This window comes from Mchenga conophoros, linkage group LG2, assembly GCF_057382185.1.
Source record: "Mchenga conophoros isolate Kocher_MC1m ecotype Shallow Benthic linkage group LG2, M_conophoros_male_GT1.1, whole genome shotgun sequence".
NCBI classification, from domain to species: Eukaryota; Metazoa; Chordata; class Actinopteri; order Cichliformes; family Cichlidae; genus Mchenga; species Mchenga conophoros.
This window is the reverse complement of record NC_140527.1, coordinates 5,723,778-5,745,684: the sequence shown is the minus strand read 5'-3', so window position 1 is coordinate 5,745,684 and position 21,907 is coordinate 5,723,778. Positions and strand designations below refer to the sequence as shown.

Here is a 21,907-nt window from a genome sequence, read left to right as displayed (position 1 = left end):
GCCCCCTATTGAGCTGTGGGGCCTGCAGACCATAGTTTGAAGGTCTGTGATCTACCATTGGTATTGTTTGTCTTTCTCTCTTCTCTCTCCCTCAGAACCAAAACGACTCAGCCTCAAAATGCCTTTCTAGTGGGATTAGTGGGCATTGCTTTTGTAATTAATGAAACTCTGCTTTCCGTGGTATATCCTCTAAATGCTACCATTTGAAGGCTATCAGATAGCGTCTTATATGTTTTCATACATCACAAAGCTAATTCAAAGTAAATGTGGTTTTGGTTTTAGCAGGATGGAGAATGGCTGGGAGGCAAGTGTACTTATCTCTGTAATTGGAGCTCATCAAGATGAAGTTTTCACACTTACAAAGCAGTGAAGGACTTCAATTCTTTCTATAAGATCCACAACTGACGCTCTATCTAAGCATGCACAAAGCATGCTCGTATTTTATTGAAGGTTCATATGAAAGATGGGGAGACAAAATTCATTAGAATAACCTTTCTTAGTGTTGGTTTAGGTTGACTGAACTCAAATTGTGCATATTTATTGCATATCTCTGCAGCAGTTGATCAATTCCACCACAGATGGTGGATGGAGCAAAACAATATGAATCAATCTTTATTCGACAGCCAGACTAACAGCAACATTTTAATTTCAACACCAAGCGTCGTCGTTGTGGCCTTCTTGTTTACCCAACAGTTTAACAGCTTGAATAACCCTTAGCTGCTAGTCTTCTGTGAGAAATATCGCATTTATTTACATCACTCTGCCTTTCCCTTTGTCAGTCACACTGAAGGTGAGAAATTGAGATTTGTGAGTTAGCCAATTATGTGGCAGCGCGCGTGCGGCCATAGGTAAGCTTAATGAACAGCTTCTCAATACAAAAGAGAAGAGAGGAGCGAGCAGGCTGAAGGAAAACAGGCAGGTGGGCTGACTGGAAGCTGTGGCTCTGAGTAAATCCGCCTCTGCGCTTTCACAATCAAATTGAGGAATATATATAATTCTAGCTTGCATGCAAACTGGAACTTATTTAAGTGGCAGCAACAAACGCGTAGCAGTGTATCAAAGGTAGTTTTGGTTATTACAGTGTCGTTGGAGGTAAACGCTCTCTTTGTCTAATAATGGGACTCGTTTTCTTCACAGGTGCAGCTGTGTGCTTGTTGCTGCTCACCCGTGTGGTTGACCCCTACGGCCTAACCCGTTCCTGATAGGCAGACCAGAGGCGAGGCTGAGGGAAGCGACGGGATGCGCAGTTTATCAGCTGACAAGTGCATATCGGACAACGGAGTAGCAGAGCGGCTGGCGAGACTCCGCATCCTCACCGAGTGAGTTTTCTGCTTTTAAACATCCAGCGCAAGTGCTTGGCGACTGGAAAAAAAATATATAACGGTGTTACCTCAGAGAGGGGACAACTGCATTGTCGGAAGTATTGCTTGAGCTCAGCCACCGGGACTACTGGGAAGATTTCTAGGCTGAAACACGTTTCTCGCGCGGAGCTGCCAGCTGAAGCTCCTTGCTCCATCACCAAGCAGCAGCACAACGTTCACGCACAAGTCGGCTGTTCCGAGCTTCAGCCTCTAATCAAGCCGAGAGAATTCCGGGGAGTAGTGAAAGAGGTCTCTCTGAAGAATCCACACTGTGCTGAATTGCAAACGCGGTCATTGTAAGAAACGTATCGCGTCGCGCTCAGCTCCCCGCTTCCTGCAAGTTTGGACTAAAGCGCACCGTTGGAAGTTTATGTGCCGCTGCTTCGGACAGGCTCGAAGACGCTTCATGCAGGTCAGTGTGTAGTTAGATTTCCCCCATTTGCATTGACTCTAAATAGACTCCATCCGCGTAATTTAAATAAGCCACAGGATCGTTATCCCCTGGTCAGTAATGGTGTCTAATTTGGTCTGCATGCTGTATTGAGTCTTTTGATAAGATGCGAACCCGAAACCCACCTGGCGCCCAGCCCCTCTTCTCCACTACCTTGAAACAAATGAGTTGGGTAATATTTGGATTATGCGTTATAGCCTATATGTTTAGCAAATGCATTGCTGCAGTGGGCAGGCTACAGATGCAAGATGTATCAATTTCTTGATATTCCGTTCAGAGTGGTGGGGGGTTATTGTATTCCAGTTTTAAGTGATGAAAAAGATGAGTTTCCAAAACTCACCTGATGTCCTTTAACGAGTGCTATATATCGTGCTATATATATATATATATATATATATATATATATATATATATATATATATATGTATGTGTGTGAGTGTGTGTTTATAAGGATTTTGCTGTCATAGATCTTTGAGAATTCTAGGAAAAATATATAAAAAGTATTTTATTTATTCTTTTGACATTGTTAAACTCTTATTTTTCAGTAATGATAACAGTAATAACATAATTATCTCCAATCTAATCACAGTCACATCTAAACTTACACTCCACAAAAAAATAATTTTTCCAAAAATATATTGCTACAAAAACACCCAGGAGCCTAATATAAGCGGTATGCCAACCACAGAAATGGTCTGCTTAATCTAATAATAATGTTAAAGGTTTTGAAATACATTAACTTGTACCACATTTGTGGTTTAAGCTTCAGGAGCAGAAGATGGAGAAAGTTCATCAGAAGAACCTTTTGTTTGCCTCAAAACAGGCCTCTAGAAAGGTCGGGTATTACGCAGTTGTTCAGAACCTCCAAGCATGTTGGTACAGACAAATGCCAGCAGAAATCACAACCTTCTACATGCGTTTTGGGGGTTAGGAGGAAGGGGCTGTTGCCTGGCAAAAATCATATGGAACGTGCAATTTGTAAATTGATTTTGGTTTTCAGGATTAGCAGGATTTCAAAACCGGCAAGAAGTTATTTTAATTAAATACAACAGTTTAGACATCAGATGGTTTAATTTCAACTTTCCATGTGGCTCAGCAATGTGGAATTATGACTTGTCTTAGCACTTAGCATGAGGCAGAGAGAAACGTTGATCTGATTTCGCTCTGGCAGGGATCAGACTAAACGCAATCTGCAAAAACATGCATCTGGGTCCATATGATAGCCCAGAAGGACAAGAATATCTGTCCAGCTAAAGTGATTTATTGCTATTGTCCTGAGTGCTATTGAGGAACTGCAGCAGTTGAGGCCATTTGCTGTCAAGGACTGGAACAGTAAAGCAGTGTAGATCTTCACCACTTCAGGCCTGAGTGGTGAACTGTTCCCGCTGTTCTTGTAAATCATAAGAAATACTTCTATGAAAATTTAAATAATATGAAACAGAAATAAAACAGCAAGATTAGATATTAGATAGGTAGTCAGAGGCGTATTACTTAAAAATATGTATATAAGCGATCAATATATTTCTAATCTTTAGCTTTTGGCTTTGCATCGGGTCACATAGCAACAAAGAAAGGCTTCAAACAGCAGAGACACAGTCTGTGTTTCTTGTGTAAGCCTGTAAATGCATTACAGTGACACTTATTGGGTGATATTGAACATGTGTTTTTGTAGCAGGGCCCCAGAACATGAGTGCAGCTTGTATTATCTTTTTTCAAGGCACTGGTAATAATTGAAATTGACTTTTCTGAATAAGACATAACAATCTATATGACTAATGTTCTGGTGACTGCAGCAGCATCCTGATAAATGAAGTGTGTTGTGTTTACAGTCTTCAGAAACACACCTGGAGTCAGAACAGACCTGGTGAATATTAGGCTGTCGACATATTTTACACAGCTCTGCAGAGAAAAGCAATAACCCACTGTAGTTGTCTAGTACACGCTTTGCCATAATGTGGCAGGTGATTACGCATCTGGAACTGGGATATTTTGGCTTTTCTGCTGTGACCCCTCTTATTCAGGCTTTAGCCAAATACCTCAGCTTTAAACTTCATTGCTGCTTCAAGCCCAGTAATCAAAGCAGGTGACTACAGTTTCTGATGCGGCAGAGTCCTTGAAATTCTGATTTTATTTATTTATTTATTTTCTTTTCTACGCTTGGAGCTCAAAATGATCTAATTAATTCAGAAATATTAGAAGAACTGTGTACATAACACTGCCACTCTGTGTTCCTATCCTTAAGTAATTTCCCCTTTCATTATTCCTGTGGAGAATTTAATATTCTGTGTGATGAGAACTGCCTCCTTTAGGGATAATGGCGCTTGAATACTGCCCCTAAACAGTTTTATAGATTGTTAAGGGGCAATCGAAATGACTGCTCTCCATCTGTAAAAATTACTCCTCTAAGATATGAGAGATATGGAAGGAGAGTCGATGCACAGGCCTGCGCTTATAATATTTCATCATATTACTTGTAGATGCTGACAGTGGCTCGGAAGATGACCTTAGGAATTATAACATTTGATATGGCAAACAGCATGGCCGAGTCGCCTGTTTCAACACATCAGAGCAAACACGTGAAGGTTAATGCAGCCTGACAAACTACCCACAGTTCCCTGGGCTCAACGGATCGGTTCCATGTCATATTTACTTTACATAATTGCTGCCCTCTAATCTGTTACTATTAACACACAGCCTGTCTGGCTATTGTCTGCTGTAGTCTCTTTCACCTGTTTTCTCTCTGAGTACATTTTCCCTTTCCTCCCATGAGAATAGCCAGACATCATGATGAATAGTTGGCGTGAAAGTAAAGCATGCCACGGTGCATTCTTCAGGCCTTTAGAAAGTTAAAGAAACCAAGCATCGCGATGGCAAAACCTCCATTGACGGACCGATTTGCATATGTGCTTTAATGACCTCACCTCAGAGGATTACTGCCAGGGATGTGACTCCTGCAGCAAAGTTTACCATTTAAAGAAAAGTTGTTTGTGGTCTGCGCAAGTTGCCAAATTATTGCTGAAAGTCACCCTAGCATTTGGGAGGGAAGAGATTGCACGCTCTTGAAATGTGCTTAGAGTAGGGATATTTAGTGACAGCACTTGATGCATTACCACTGTGGTCCTTAACTACATTGTATGCTGCGTGAGAGAGGGGGTTGGGGGGGAAACATGGCATAAATGTAAGCTGTTTCAGGGGTATACGGTATATGCTTTTTTTTCTTTATATAACACCATTTTATTCTACAATTCATAACCAAGTTTTATTAAATTAAAATATGGATATCGGGAAGGGCTTGAAACAGTCGGGAATATAAATGGCATTTTATATCAGCACTAAAGATGGATTTAATTAGTATTTTTCATCTTGAATATCTGCTTAGTATAATGTGAATCCTGCCATTGCATTCTGATTGGAGAGGAGAGAGGAATGTTCTCAAAGGAACAGTTATTTTACCCAGCTCATGGCTATTGTAGGCTGACTGCATGACCTAATGTGTTGTGCGTAACACAAACTGAATTCTGGATCTCATTGCACACATGCATGCAAATACATTGGTGGTGATGTTGTGCGTAGGCGTTCAGACAAAGCAGCCAAGCTGGTAATTGTTTGTGATGAAGTGAAAGCCGTTCCCTTGGCTTTGTATGGATTACTTAAAATCAAGAAAAAGGACTATTCAAGCATGACACCTCTTGGTTTTGTTTTGAGGTTTTTGGCCGAAACAGGCTGAGATGAAAGCCACCTGCGATTAGCCACAGGATGCTGTCCTGCTGGTCCAGCTCTGGGGGCAGCACCACTTCACACTGTTGTAACCTACAGATTAACATTTATGGCTCAGCATGCTCCGTTGGACTTTCTGGGTCAAGACCAAGTGGCAAGATTGAGGAGTGGGCTTGACTTTGTAACAGTGCAACTCTCGCTGCATGCTCCAGGCTGAGGCTGGTGGGGAGAGCCAAACAGAAATGTGCTTAGTTGTGTCACAGGGAGAATAAAATAGAAATGCATTGTGCTCTCTGCTTGTGAAAATTGCTCTGAGCGAATACCTCTGCGGTGTCTAGGTTTGGCTTTCATGAACTACAGACATTATATTCAAAGGATCTGAATACGATGTCAGGAATTGTTACATTTTTAAAGGATGTTATAGCTTATTAGAGTCATACTTGTGTATTGTCCAGCTCACATTAAAATATTGATGAAACCGATTCATTATTTAAATTGAAGAATTTTTTATCTTCCCCTCGCAGTGGTCCATGTTGCCAAAATTCTAAAGAAAAACGACTTTTGCTGTTTTGCTATACTTGCATTAAGAAATACCGATCCTGGAAAAGGTTTCCCAGAATAGCTTCCATCTGCCAAGGGCCTTAGGTCTGGTCTTTTGTGGCCCCTGGACAGCCCAGTGGGAAGTTGGGCGTCAGCTACGGTTGTCGATGGAGCCGGTTGATGGCCTCAATAATTCAGTTGACGTGACCTCTCTGATGCTGAAAGCCTCAGGTCTGGTGGGTGACGAAGAGCGATGATTGGGACAAGGCAAAGGTGCTAGTTCATGTGGGAAGCCAGTCAGTAACACATTTCTGTCTCCTTATTGTCAGCAGGGTGAAGGAGAAAATATTGAATATCAGAGCATTGAAGAGTGTAAAACTGGTGCATCTGATTTGGTGTAATGGTATACAGGTCAGCAATCTTTGACTTCCAGCGGAGAGCAGTGTGCATTCAGAATTCAGGCTTGGCCGATCATTACAGGCCAGATTCTATAAGTTTCACCCCTGGAAGTAGAAAAACCAGTGTGATGTGGTGAATTTTCAGATTGATGTTTCTTTTATAAGGCCTGCAGTCTCTCAGTAGTCTGATCGTGTGCCATCATGACCTACATACGCATTAAAAAGCTGACAACAAGAGAATAAAACCCTCCAGTTTCTTTATGTATTGTAGGGTTTATGTGGCACAACTGGTCTAAAGAAGAAACGCTCTCTACCTATTATTCTCTGTAAATTGTTTTCATTGTGTGCTTTAAAATTTCTTCTAATTCGGTAGTATTGGCGTAGGTACATTGATTTATTTTGTAACGCCTATGAAGACTAACCGCTACTGCACTATGTCTGTGTTTGGTCAGATTTGATGTTTTCCAGCAGTTGCAGCAGCTCTTGAGTATTGCGCTCCCATTGCAGTATTCTCCATTGAAGCTTTCCCTTATACTCTTCGGTTGTCTAGCGCTGTTATGTGACTGCTGCGTATATTCCATCTCCTCCTGCACATCCTAAAAGAGGGAGGTTTAGTTTGTGGTACAATCGTGTGAGATGCATTTGAATGACACCCAATGTCAGCACTTTAGAATATCTCTGCGCATTTGAATTTTTATCTGGTTGCCAGGTTTGTATGCTTGCAGAATTTAAAATATAGTTTGAGTAATGATTTTCATCCACTCTCTGAGTGCTTGTTGATTGGCTACAGTAGTTCTACAGATGTCCAGATTAGACTGTCAGGCAAGACTGATGTTGGATTTATAATCTGTAATTAAACAATGCACTCCAGTCTAAATAAATAAGATGTCTACAATGAAGTTTTTATTCTTGTCAGCGTCATTTTTGTTGTTACCCATTATGTTTTGTTTACAAGTTTACTGTTGTGGACAGATACGGCTTCTTTCAGCCCTCCTCAATTGTTTTTTGATTTCTCTGTTGCATCGTTACTCTGCAGCTGCATCGCTACAATTTAATTTTATTTCCGTAACAGCGGCTCGATCATGGATTTCTCTTTAAATTGCTGCAGGACGGTAGAAGTCTGTCAGCAATGGAGTCAATTCATTTTGTGCGAGTATTAGATGATAATTGTTGACAGTGTCTTGCAAGATTCTCAATTAAGTGAATGACCATGGACATCATTACTTCTTTAGATCCGCCATTTGAAATAACACTGCAGTGATACCAATTTGAGAGAAAAGCAAACTGTGGCTCATTGAATTAAGACTGTCTCGTGTAATTGGGTGTGTGATATGGAAGGGAGCACCTATTTTGATAAGAACTGGCTTCAATAATTGTAGCCTTGGATACAGATAAATGCTGTAGCCTGTGTGTGCGAATTCACTGAATAACCCATTATTACCATTTGAGATACAAGGAGATACTGCAAAAAAACATTATAAAGCTCTGGGTTTTTATATTCCAATTGTCCACACCTAGCAATTACATTTTAAAAAATGAATCTGGCTGTGCTTGCAATTTCCCCACTAAAGATTCAATGAATATATAACTCACAGGTGAAGGATTATTTGAGGGATTTATAAACATCCACGCTCAGCTTATTGTGTTGTATCCTGGGACTGGCACATGCTTTTTTTATTATTTAATTCACACACACACACACACACACATATAACACACAAAAGGCGAACAATAAAATGGTTAAGATTAGACGTTGACCGCTGTGATTTAGAGACAGGCAGGAAAAATAAGAAAACAAAACGCTTTGAGTTCAGCTCAGCTTTTTTTGATTTATTTTTCATAGTCACAGTACCTCTGTTTGTCTTTTAAATGCGCTGCAACTATGAGGGATGAAGCTTAAAGCTCCATGTGCCTGGAATAATGTGAAGTGACTGTACCAGAGATTTGCATCACTTTACTCTACTTGTGAATATGCATCATACACCGAGACGAGAGACCTAGCATGGAGTAGGATTTTATCGTGTTTCCTAAGAGTCGCACCGAGGGTGGTAAGCTCATCCGTCACCATGTATACTAAGGATATAGCTGCAGCTAAAATTTAAATGCTGGTAAATGCTGTCATTTTGTTTGCTGTCTTTTCTCCACTTCCTAACTGCCTTTCTCTCTCTGAAGCTGTACATTTATAAAGACTGAATTATACCAAAATGTTGTTGTGGCATATCAGCACTATTTGGTCAGATTCCCCACGATTCACGTCAGCACTTAAAGAAAAAAAAAAAAATCACAATTTTGATGCTGATCTGGGTATTTTTAGGTAATAGTTCTACAGTTCTTGTTGCAGTGAGGAATTTAGGCATTGAGCCTCAATAAAAAACGAACACAATCTGGTTCAGATGGCATCCAGAATTCAGAGTTTGGGCATCACGCTGCAGACAAACACTTCTGTGTCTCCAAAATCACTAGTGTCAGGGGGAAACAGGCAGCATCTGATGGAACACTGCCCTGGTTCTCCCTCGCCCCTTCTCCAAGCGCTGGGAGGCACAAAAAAGCAGAAGAACTGAAGAGAAACTGAAAGAGGAGAGGCAGAGAGGAGCGTCAAAGAGGAAAGAGAGAGAGACTCGACAAGATGAATTATGCAAAGCTGTCAGAGGCGGCTATTGTTGGAGGTGCTGGCTGTGTTGAAGAGAGCCAGCCCTGATCTCCACAAGCTCCATCTACTGCTCTCACCACTCCCCGTGGCTGAGAGCCGTCTGATCTGTGCTCCGGCAAACGGCCAACAACAAGATGAGGGGGTTTGGGGGGAGTTGAGGGGCCAGCCAGGCCACTTGGTGACAGGTGAATTGTCTTGGAGGGACACACTAGGAACGACAAGTACGCTCTTTATTATCATTATTTACAGAGGTCACCAACAGGGAGATCTGAGCTGATACGTACAGCCGCCCTGCGGAAATATAATTACCGGACAAAGGCTTGGTGAATAGTTGCCACTTCAGCACTCTGGTCAGCAGTGGCTACTCTTGTTTTGCTTTGTGTGCTGAAGTAACCAGTGTCTGCCAGCTCAATTTAAGCTTGTGTAGGTGTTCATTAATCTAATTTTGCATGCTTATCAGTTCTGAGATATCTTGGAAAAGAAGCGCACTTTCGTCTTCTTAATATTTCTGTCTATTCCTGCTAAAGTTGGAACAGCTTTAGTTATTTCACCTGAGATTTATTTATTTACCGGAGTTATTTATTTATTTTATTTCGTTTTTATTTGATCTTTTGCATTTGCCTTGGCTTTGTTGGCACTCACATGCAATAATCAGAATTTAGTAACATTTGGATTGAAATGCGGTGACAGATGTTGGTTGGTCAGGTCGCTGTCAATCAAAACACACAGTCAGATGCAGATTAAAAGGAGGATGATTCTGCATTCTGCTAGAACCAAAGATTAAATCAAATCGGTTTTTGAAGAAAGAAAAAAAATACTGGTTATTTTTTGTCATTTCAATAATTAGTTATGTAATATTTGAGATCAGTGATTCAGTGGCGTCTAGAAAGTCACTGATCCACCTTAGCAATCCTTGTTTGAAGTATCAGAAAGTATCCTTTTATGTTTTTGATGATTAATGTACCGATAACATTTTTCTCATTCATTTAATTCATTATAAACCATCTTATTTAACCAATCTTAAAAGGTTTCTCTCCTCTTTGGTCATCTCTTCTGAATCCCAGCCCTGATCTGTTGGTAACATAAGACATCCCCTCTGTCATCTTTGATGAATAAAGTACTAAACGGGAGACGTGGAAAAAGTAAATCTCAATTAGAAACCTCTTCAACTGCCCTGAAGAACCAGTTGACTTGGACACGTGTCTTCACACCTTATTATACAGATGGTTTATGGTTTATGCTTCAAAAAAGTGCAGAGGTGTAGGACAGTACTAGGCGTCGGGGGGACCGTACTCAACTGGCACGGGAGTCGTTCGGACGTGTGTGGAGCTGAGCTGCGTACATCATGAACTATCTTTTTCCGTGCCTCACTGGCTTGCAAGTGGACCTCTGTGTGACACTAATTTTGCAGTGTCGACTGTTCCACCGAGTGGTCATGGGTGACTAACTGTCCTGATTCAACTGCATGATCAAAGGTAAAAGGGAATGTAGAAGTGAATGATACAGAAAAGTTTTTTTTTTTTAGGGCGGGGAATGTACCGAGGATTTTTGATTCATAATGAACCCTAAAGGTTCTCCTCATTTAATCAAACAGAGCTGGTGTACACTAGTATGTACTCTCAGTAGGGTAGCCAGAGGCAGATTTTATGTAGTAAATGCATACTACATAGTCTAGTTTATACTGCACTATACTTAAAACCTCTGAAACTTAAAGTGTGTAAGAAAAACAGAATTCTCTTAAGAGCCTCTGTGACTTCTTGTACATATTTTAAACTGTAACGAATGAACCGTTAGTGTCCCCGTGTGCTGTGAGGAAACAAAGCGAAGCAGGACACTAGGATGAGCTGTGAAGAAGATGGCATCTTTGAGTCCTCAGAGTAATAGAGGAATGTTTATGGGGACATGCCTGGTCACTTAAGGGCTTGTAGGCTGATTAGGACACAAATCTAATTCCTCCTATAGTGGTCGCTTGTGGCTCAGTGGGTAAGACTTGTGGCATTAGCTGTTTTTCAGATACCGAATCTTCTTACAAGTCCATAAAGAAGGGGGAGTTTGCAATCAAGGAGGCTTCTGGGCGTGTCCGCTTGGACGCATCCTGTGCATTAATCTGCCAATCTGGACGGGTGTGTACAATTTCCTGAAAGTGATGAGATGTGATTGAGATGGCCTGTGGCATCGTAAAACAAGTGCGTGGGGGGGAGTGTTGAGTGTTGAGTGTCAGCCTTACAAGAGAGTGTGTCACTGATTGCATCTCAGCCCATCGGGGGAACAGAGCGATATGAAGCAACTCAGGGAGAAGGGGGGAAAAATAAGTTTAAGAGGCCTAGAACAGCTCACAGTTTTCATTATCCCTGCATCCTGTACTCCACCCGCAACTGCTTCAGTTTTTGGAACGTCTCTCTGGGGCTGGTGCTATCTCGCCGTGCGACGGTACGCTATCCTGGCTTCATTGGAAGGTTTTGATGCTTGATGTGAAACGAAGTAGATCTCATTTGGGGAAAGAAGGAGTCTGATACTCAAGTCTTACAGCTCAGCCAAGAGAGAAATGAAATTGTGGTGTGTGGCATGTGTGACTCTGCGCCGTGTGTGTGTCTCAGGAAGCAGTGGAAAATGGCTGGTAATAAACACTTCTGACACACCACGGCTCCCATCCACATTCCACTCAAGGGTTTTTTTGTGGATTAGTCACATTCTCATCCCCCTTGTCCACATTTAGAGCAGAGTGAGAGTGTCTTCTCTGAATTTCTAACAAGTTAGGATTTTTAACACCAATTTATCTAATGTTTCTGTGGCCAGAGACAAACTGCATGTATAGCTAGTGCAGTGTTTGTAGTTGTCAAATATTACAGTGAGAGTTTGGGAAACAAAGCTGGTTCAAAGTCTTTGTATGATATTAGAGTCTTTTACTGTCTGCCCTGGATGGTAAATAGAGAAAGGTAGTCTTTTTGCTATTTTAGGCATGAAATTAAACACTGGTTTAAAATATGCAAATGAATATCTGTCAAATATAAAGACTTGATCACCTTGCAGTCTCTTGACACTGTGTCTGGATTTTTTTTTAAATCTCTGAGATCAAAAACAAAACAAAGAAAAAAAAACGCTTTCATTTTTGGAAGAGCTTTCATTGCTGCTAATTTAAACCGATTAAATGGTTCTTGTGATAGCTGCTTCTTGCCCACTTGTGGACTATTCAAAGTAACAAAGGCACTGTTCTGGGAAAAAAAAGATTTCTGTTATGATTTTTTTAGTACCTCAAATGAAGTTCAGTTTACCTTCACTTTATTGTTGTGGGTGCAGAAATTATGTGGAGCTTAAGAAATGGTAAATTGAAATGATCTGTGTGTATGTGGAAATACAGTATAAAAGTATAAAACGTCAACATTGATAAAAAAGCACAGTTTTATTTTCCTCTCTCTCTCTCTCTCTATATATATGCTATCCAGCATATATATATATATATATATATGAATTTTGATAGAAATATTTAATCTATTGTCAGTGGAAAATTGCAAAGTTTTAAACTTTTAAGTTAAAAAAAGAAGAAACTGTTTTTTTAATCTTTTTTTTTACAGAGTGCTTACTGAAATTACTGGAATTGAAAGTTTTTGAAGGACAATATTTAGAGTTAACACACTGAAGATAAACATGACTGCAAATGCAACACAGAGGTGATCTTTTAAGAGGCGAAGTCAACTTAAGGAGGTAAATATCAGTTCACGGGTGAGGTTTCAGGGGTGTGGGGGTAGAGTCGGGGGTGGGGCCATGAGAAGGGGATAAGTGTGTGCTTTAGAAGATGAAGCAGATGGATTAGTGTTATCTGAGCTCCTTACTTCCTTTCCTCATCTCTCTTTTCCAGGTAGAGTGGCTGGAAGGCTGAATGGACTGAAGAAGTGGGCGACAGAGGTTCAGAAGTGGGGAGGAGGGTTTGGGGGGAAATCGGTTACAGGACGAGAATCAAAGCCACAGGAGGAAGAGGAGAGGGGGTAAAGCAGTGAAATAATCCAGTGGTGAGTGTCTCAGGAGAGTGCCGGTGGTGAAGGGGAGCGGAGTTGGATACCCAGCATGCAGGCAGCATGGAAAGGGTGAGGGAGCAGCGGCCTTTCTGCTCGCTGTCCAAGAGCCAGAGAGACCGAGAGAGACACTGTGAGAGAGACAAGGATCGAGAGCGCCGTTACACCGCCTCCTCATCAGACCGGGACGAGGGAGCCTGCCGCGTGCCCACTCAGAAATCCTACAGCTCCAGTGAGACGCTCCAGGCCTTTGACCATGACCCTTCACGAATGCTCTTTGGAGGAAGAGTCAAGGAGATGGTCCATAAGGAAACTGCAGAGTACACAAGGCCAGGTTAGCAAGAACAAATGTTGTCCTTCTGTGGGATTTTTCAGGATTTGTTAGATGAATGTACAAAATGTAAGCTCAGAGAGGTGCGGATTGCCTGTCATTTTTTAACGTCATGGCCAGTGTCATCAGAGTTTATCATTTAAAAGGCACCGGGTACAAAAAAATGATTGTAGCAAAAAGTCTTCCATCTTATAGTGGCATTTTTCTAAATCGAACTAGAAGCTCTTAGATTTCAGTTGTTGTTAGACTTTAGTAAATACCACAAAGAACAAAATCCTTATATCCATGTTCATTTGCTGATGTCTAACAGTGTGAAACCTCATTAGTAAATGAATGCTCATGCAAGGATTTTTTTGCTTGTTTGTTTAATAAATGTTATCCCACAGTTTTATCTCCCACTTTATCTCTGCAAGCTTGACAAGAAATAACAATATGGCGCCAGTATGCTAGACAGTAGTAAACACAATTAAAGGATGTCAAACAAAAGCATAAATTAGATTTATATTTCTAAACTTTTACAGAGAATTCCTATTGAGTGTGATGTAGTGGCCTACTCTGACCTCATAAAATGCTCATGCCCTGCAGGACTATGTTAAAATAATAAGATAAAATGTACAATAAGTAACCCTCTTCTTTAATTGGCTGTTAGAAACTGCTGTAATTTCTGTAATTAAAAACTTTGGGCAGTTTATTCTATTTTATGGCACTCCTTTGGCTCGTAAGATTGCAATCACAAAAACTATCCATTACACTTTTACATTTTCATGGTGCTAATTGGTGTCCATTTTAGAATAAATGGATTTATGATGAAGTTGTGGGAAGAAGAGTAGTTTCCTTTATTTCTTTTTAAAATCCAGGCATTTAGCCTTAACGAGTGTTTCTTACATCATCACAGTAAAAGTCAGATTTAATGTTGATGATGGAAAAAGAACATGCTCTTGTTAATTAGTTGCTTTATTTGCTCTTTATGTGTTGTGCGTATAGCACAATAGCATAAGAATCCTGGTACATTTTAAAATGGCTTATATGACAAAAATCGAGCTGTGTGAATTTCACTAAAATTTTAAAAAACATTTTAAATACATCAGAGGCTGATGAAAATGTCTTATTTTGAAATGGTAAAATATACTGGAGATAAAATACATTATAGCTATGATGATTTCTACATTAAATATTAATAATGAGCTATAGCAGTTTCTGGATGAACACACATATATATTTGAGCCTGACTACAAGCATCTACTAAGCAAATACAGCTCATTTCATGGTTAAAATCAAATATGCAATGAATGAAACTGAAATATGAACTTTTTAATTCAAGGACTTTGAGGCGAACTAAGATGTTTTTGTGTTTTTTTGGCAGCATGCCTGCATCATTTAAAACCAATTGAAAACATGCTGCAGACTCTTTTAAAGGCATTGCAGGTTAATTTTTATTTTCAGAAATAAGCAAACCCTTAAGCAATGTGAAATGGAGACAAAACTAATTTAGAGCATTGCTGTGATTTATTGTTAAACAGTCTCTTAAACAGTTTCGAAAAAACTATCATAATAATTAGGTGATTAGCATCTTTACTTTTTTTTTTATCTGTAATTTAATCCAAGGATATTGATTTCAGACTATTTGTCTAATGGAACTTGGTAATCTTAAACATAGCAATTATTATAATTTTAATTAGACTATTTGTGTGATTTGAGTCAAAGAAATGCAGTTGTAGATCTTGATAAGTTGATGAGTGTTAAGTAGCTTTGGAGGAACTTGTTAAGGCTTTAATTTAGCAATTACCCCCTGCCTTGTCGCCATGCTCTTAGATTAACAGTTTTGTTGTTGTTTTTTTTCTCTTTAAATAGCCCTGCTCATGGCTATTAAATACGGTGTTGCTTGGTTTGTTAACTTTACTACTTCTGTCATTGACAGGGCAGACATTTTCGCTAAGGCAACTCGGGATTTGTGAGCCACCGGCTCGCAGAGGCTTGGCTCTCTGCCCCGAGACTGGCCTCTCCCACCCACTCAGCAGCTATTCCAGAGGACCCGTCGTTACCGAAAACCATGAACCTGTATCACCAGAACGTACCATTACTCTTTGGGGGACAGGGGCAAAATCGGGGCAGAATTCATGCCTTTCCAGCCGCTCTAACTCGGCGCTCACACTCACTGACACCGAAATGGACAATAAATCGGACAATGAGATGGGTGAGTGAGGCACACGTTTCATTATTTTACCTTAAAATGCTTATTTGTTTGTAGCCCATACCCTCATTGCTTTTCAAAGGGGGAGAAATCACTCTGTATAAAGAGCAGCAGTAGGTTGGATTATGGTGGGTGCTGGAGACAAGGCTCTGATTGGTGGAACAATGTGAAAACGCGATTGGTGGGGCTGGTATCTTGAGAGGCATTTGCAGCTGTCTTTGTTTGGATCAAAGGCGTGATTCCTTGCCGCATGCGGAAAGGAATCGGGCCTTCAGATTGAGTAGTTGCTAGTCACCTGGTCCTGCTCCACAGGAAGCAAAGGAGTTTGATAAAGTTTCCCCATGGGCTAGCGTTAAATCAAAGATAGCTTTGTGTGCCTCAGTCTGAGATTTTGCTTAGAAATTCTGCAGTGGTTGACTGGGCATGCATAATGGCTGATTAAATGGGCACAATGGTTTGAAGTGCAAATTTGATCATGCTGGAAACCTGAGATGGAGGATTGAGGTTCTGTGTTTGAAGAGGGCAAATCTTTGTTGCGTCAAATGGAGGCAATACATGTAAGATGGCTATATTGCTGTGTTGTTGTTAAACTCATTTATGTCGATCCACTCTTTTCACATTTTACTGTTGTTATGCTTGTTTTTTATTATTGCTCACTGAAAGGTTAGTTTGCACTTCGGAACATCATTTTGATCAAATCTGTTGCAAAATGACATCCAGTGCTTTTTTCACCAGTTTTTCTTCTTCCGTCATCCATCATTTTCTTTTATTGAAATGCATTGCGTCTCTTCTGTCTACGCTCAAAGTCAGCCTGTCATTAACTTTATCATCTCAGCAGCATATGTTTTGGTGTAGAGCTTCAAAATTTTCCTTCTGAAGTTGATGACTGAAAGTGCTCATGACATTGCACATCATTCATCACCATTAAAGTGTGAGCCATCGCCATTTTAACACATGCAATGTAAAACTCTAATTATTTTAAGAAACCAGTGGTCTCAAAGAGTGGCAGGCAGTTTAAATAATTAGAGTTGATTACACTTTACTGGCAAGAACATTAAAGAGAGGGTAGAAAGGAAAATGTCTTGTGTTCATGTGCTATCAATTTTTATCTAAAAACATTGGCTACAGTTTGACATTTGAGACAAGTCATTTTCTTAATGGCAGTATTCATCATAGAAAGCTTGTCTCCGGGGGAGGGGGCTGAGTAAGTATTTTACCTTTTCAAAATACCATCAGAATTCAAGTCCGTGTGTTTGTTCCTGAATCTGGCCTTTACTTTGGCCCAATACGCTGCATGCATTTATGAGTCACTAAAAGCTCCGCTCTAACCACAGAGGTGCCTGTAAACATGGCCTTCACCTCCTTAGTGCTCGATTCCAGTCATATTTGATGGTGAATACGCCAAGAGTGAAACTATATCAACAGTCATTTCTTCAATATGCTCTCTGTCTAGCTTTGATTGCACCTGGCCTCCACCATTTTAACTGTGCGAACACACACACACACACACACTTATACAAACGCCGCGGTACGCCCCTTTGGCATACCTCCTCTGGAGTTTCTTTTGGAAACTCCTCAAGAAGCTGCTGCTGATTGGCTCTAGCACAACACCCCACTGAGACTTAAACTCCCTATTGTCTCAATTAGTTTCGCAGGGAAAATAAACACTTTATCTCTTTATCTGCTTTGCCATACATTTTTTCAAAAAATGTTACAAAACTCAAAATCACCTAAGAACATAATTTAATGGTATTATTGAAAAATCTACCCCCTGTTTGTTCAAATAAGTTACACACACATGCACACACACACACACACACACACACTCACTATCATTATCTAGGGTTTGAACCAGAGCAAAGGAAAACCTGGCCAGTGTTCCATCTCTGTAGATCTTGGTCCTTTTTTCGTCAGGAGCATTGCACTTTTGACTTTCACTATTTAATGAAGCAGCTAAGAGAAATGACCCATCCAAAGGTTTCCATCAACTGAATATGCATGCTGAAGCTCCGACAAGGGGCCGTTCAGCCCCACTTATTCATAAATGAACTCAATATTTCATTCTAATTCGCTCTGTTCTATAGAGTGTTCGACACAGACAAGTACCGAGCCCTCAGCACATTCACAGAGAGCGTCATCTGCAAATGTTAACCTCTACGAGAAAGAGCTCCACCTTTCAAAGATGGACCAAAAGTGGTCATAAGTGGACAGTGTACAGCTTTCGATGGTCAACTGGAGACCACAGACTGAATAAGAGCAGTTGTTTTGTGAAGTGATGCATTTGCATTTTTGCAAATAAAAATGACCTTTGCTGAACTTTATTTTTCAAAAGAGACGACTGAGACTGTGAATCATCTGAGTTCAAGTCTGTTGACATTATGCTCATGATTATCCATTTTTATAATCATCTCCTTTTAATAATATCAACGTACAGCTTTTATTACATTTTCTTGTCTAATTCTTTCATGCGAAGCCCCTAATTGTATTATAACTGTTCATTGGTGGAATTTTATTGAAAAGAAAGAGGGGGAAAGAGGGGAAAACTGTTAAATAGCTTGCATTGATTTTACACTTAAGATAATCCAGAGCAACTGAAGTGTTTGTCTTATTGGTCTTGTAGCTGTATGAATAGCCATGTGATAATGAGCCATCCTTACATTTCCTAATGGATTGCACCATTGTTTTGTCCTCTATATGAATGGTATGCGCCATATCATGCTTTTTACACATAACATGGCATTGGAAAAAATGTAATTAAAATAAAAGCAACAATAATCAATAACACTTTGGCTTTTTAAATATTTGCAAGCCTACAGTGATACTCTCTAAATATATGCTCCCTCTCATCATGCAGAAATTATTTACTATCATCCCCTATATGTGACAGTGATAAGTTTGCTATGGATAAATACACATCATATATTTGCACACACATATAAACACGCAGACACACACTTACTTAGTTGCTCACTTACTGTCTCATGTAACATTAGTGCTGTGACATCTACCAGCCATGAAGAGTTAGGAATCCATGTCTGTGGGGAGTGTACCGGCGCTCCGAGTGGCAAATGGATATTAAAAGAAATGTTTGAAAGAATTCTGATTTTATTTATTTATCTATTTATTTTTAGTTTCTACAAATAGGAGATTACAGTCAAATTTTCTACAGCAACAATGCTGCATGGAAATAAAAAATAATTTCTCTTGAATAATGTCAAATGCATTCAGAGACAGAACAATTATTGGAATAAAGTGAGAAGAGTTGCGTTAAATTTTTATATAATTTAACTCAGATTAATAATAGTCAGGTATAATGACGCTGTATTTTCTAAGCTTCTTTTTCAAACACTAAATGCACATGAAAAAATATCAGAAAGATTGTTTTAGTTGGTGTCGTCTTTATATGCTAAGGTGCCACCTTTCCTGGAATGTATTCATTTATAGGATATAGAAACTCTGTTTGCATGGCCCAGAATGTGGGTCACTCATATCCTGGGGTTTTTCAATCCCACTCAAGCACTTTTCACTGAAGTGGGAGGAATTTGTTTAAATAACTTTAAGAAATGAAAATAGATATTTGGACTAACTATGCATTTTTTTTCTGTTAATGTCAGGTTTTCTTTACAGAATTAAAAAAAAAGGAATGTAATTTTATAAGCCATTAAGCTTTGAGATTAATTAAATTTCACACCTCAAAAATGAACAAGCAGCCATTTTTGCTCCACTGCTTTCCTGCCAGTTTTAGTAACACACATTTAGAACAACACATATTATTAAAAAATATACAGAAAATATTCCCATTTCAATAAATGAACAAATTTGTAAACAAAGCTGAAGTTTTCTTCAAAGCTGACTAGACACTGTTCTTATTGGGGCACTTGCTACTACTTTACTGTAATGCATTTTTTATGTTTAATATGAAATTGTAATAGTATAGTTTAACTGCTGCTGTGATGTAAATAGTTAAATTTATTTAGGACCATTACATCAATATACAGCTACTGAGTAAAAAATGAAAACAACCATGGAGAGTGTTTTTTTTTTCACCTTAATGTTGAAGTGCAGGCTTCAAAATCAATATTGTACCCCTCATAAAACATGAATGACTGCCTGAAACAGAAACGGCATGGCCCAGTTGAGTTGTATTCCTAATAGGGTGTGAAAAAGCTCGCACTTACTTGTTAGGTACTGCAGCTACAGAACTGCAGTACCTCATGACAGCTCTCCTGGCTGTATAAACTCTTACACATAGGGTTTATTGTTAAGTAGGAGGGGCTTAATGCCTGCTGACCCCTGCTTAAGAAAAAGCAACTTCCACTGTGATGCCTGTCACTGCTGGTTAAAGGAGCATCTTTTGCTCTGACCTCAACCTTCTGTCCAGAGTAGTTTTCATGGAAAAGTGTTTTGCTTTGATGCTTTCATGGAGGATGGACACTGTGAATGTTCCATTCCCTTGTATGTCTTTTCAGACATCTGTTATCAAGGACTGTTTACTAGTGGATGTAGCAGAAAAGAATTTCAATTTGTCCAAGTCACAGGTCCACATTGCAGTCATACACATTTTACAGTTGAATGTAGCTCACAAATTTATTGTGTGAACAGTGCCAGCAAAAGGTTAATTAAATCAGTAGAGGAGTCACTGCAAAGTGTGCTGTAGCACAGCAAGCACCAAAGGCTTTTTGGGTGGGAGTATGAAAGCGTATCAGACATCCTCTAACATGCTTCCCTGTGTGCATGTATTCATGTTCTCTCACTCTGCGCCTCTTCCTCTCCTGTCTCGCGCACGCGCGTGCACGCACGCACACTCGAATATCTCACTTTGTTTCTCACACTTTATCTCTAAGATTAGAAAAATCAAGCAAGAGTGCAGACATTTGCACACACACGCACACAAACCTGCATGCACGCAGGGCGTCACGCTGACGAAGGTGACACGCCATCTGTCAAACTCCTGTCTCAGATATGCGCCTTGTATTGTGACAGCAGAATCAGCCTATTGATCGTAGCATGAAGAAAACCTCCCTCACCACTTTCATAATTCAGTGTGGCACAAGCCGAATACAAAAAGAATAAATAACATCAGAGTTTGTTTTGGGTTTCTTTCTCTCATTTTGGGGGGGGGCGAGTGGTGGGGAGTGGGCGGGTCAAAAGGCCTGGCCATCTGTGATAGTTTTGAAAAACACTCCAAAGCTGGCAGAGAAAACAGTTTCATCACTTGTTAATGGGGCTAGGAAGGTGTCTGAGCTTTATCTCGTGCCTCGTCAAAGGAGGAGACATGCTTTGATTGCCATCATTTATTGTCATCACTTCCGTGCTCGCCGGCACTGTCACCAGTTAAGTGCTCACATTGTTAGTGCTTGGGGTGACAGGGGAAGTGGGATTCAGTGATGACACGCCAAGGTGTCATAGCAGGGGTTGTGCTCATCAGTCATGTGAAAAGATTCTAGATTCTATTTTTGAGAAGATTGGAAAGTCTAGGAGAGGTCACCGCTGCGGCGCAGAGGTCATCGCCATTTGAACCTTTGTCCGAGCGAACGACAAACTGACTGCAAATAATTTCAATTTAGTCTTCAACACCACGGCTCAATCTCGAGCTCCGCACTAAGTCCTAATCACTAAACCCTCAAAGACTTCATTTACGTCACAGTTTTATGACTTAAAGCCTCTCCGCCAACATGTTTGACGGTTGCTGCTGTAAGACTTCTTTTTTTTTTTATGTCTGTTGGTTGCTCCTTGTTTGTGACATTACAGTGTATATACATTTAAAAAAATCATAAAACCCATAAACCTTTTGCTATATCTATTGCCTGCAATCGTGCATTAAATAACCACAACAAGAAGTCACCAGCTGCTGTCACAGATAAACCTTCCAGCACATTTCAACCTATCACGGCTATTACAATACCTAAGAGTCCGTGATAGGTAAACCACACTGATATCTCGGTGGGGTTCAAATATAGACTTTAAAAAAGGGCACATAATGCTGTCAAACAGTGGGCACAAGAGCCTTTATGCATGTGAAGATTTGGCAGTGGAACATCCACAAGCTCTCCTTCACGTAGTGGAAGCGTCTGTGAGTCCGTCCATGAGTGTGGAGACTGGAATCGGTCCCATGCCTCAACACCACGATACGCCGTGTGTGAGACTGTCCTTTTGTCGTGTCAGTGTAGTTTTGTGTGAAGACACTTTCTGGTGAACACATTAATACAACAGCAACACATGGTGAAAAAAAACTTGTATTCACACCCCAACATCCCC

At 40.2% G+C, this 21,907-nt stretch overlaps 1 protein-coding gene across 7 annotated transcripts in view; it reads left to right on the top strand.

Annotated features, from left to right (window-relative positions):
• The first annotated feature begins 889 nt into the window (after window positions 1-889).
• LOC146581590 (teneurin-3) overlaps window positions 890-21,907 on the top strand; it is a 133,494-nt gene continuing 112,476 nt past the window's right edge. For 6 of the 7 annotated variants that reach the window (XM_085284268.1, XM_085284258.1, XM_085284257.1 and 3 more), the window contains exons 1-4: window positions 938-1,062; window positions 1,138-1,773; window positions 12,974-13,461; window positions 15,377-15,652. In XM_085284268.1, the coding sequence (XP_085140394.1) occupies window positions 13,191-13,461; window positions 15,377-15,652 (547 nt within the window). In that variant the 5' untranslated portion in view covers window positions 938-1,062; window positions 1,138-1,773; window positions 12,974-13,190. The other variant, XM_085284238.1, reaches the window with a different exon arrangement.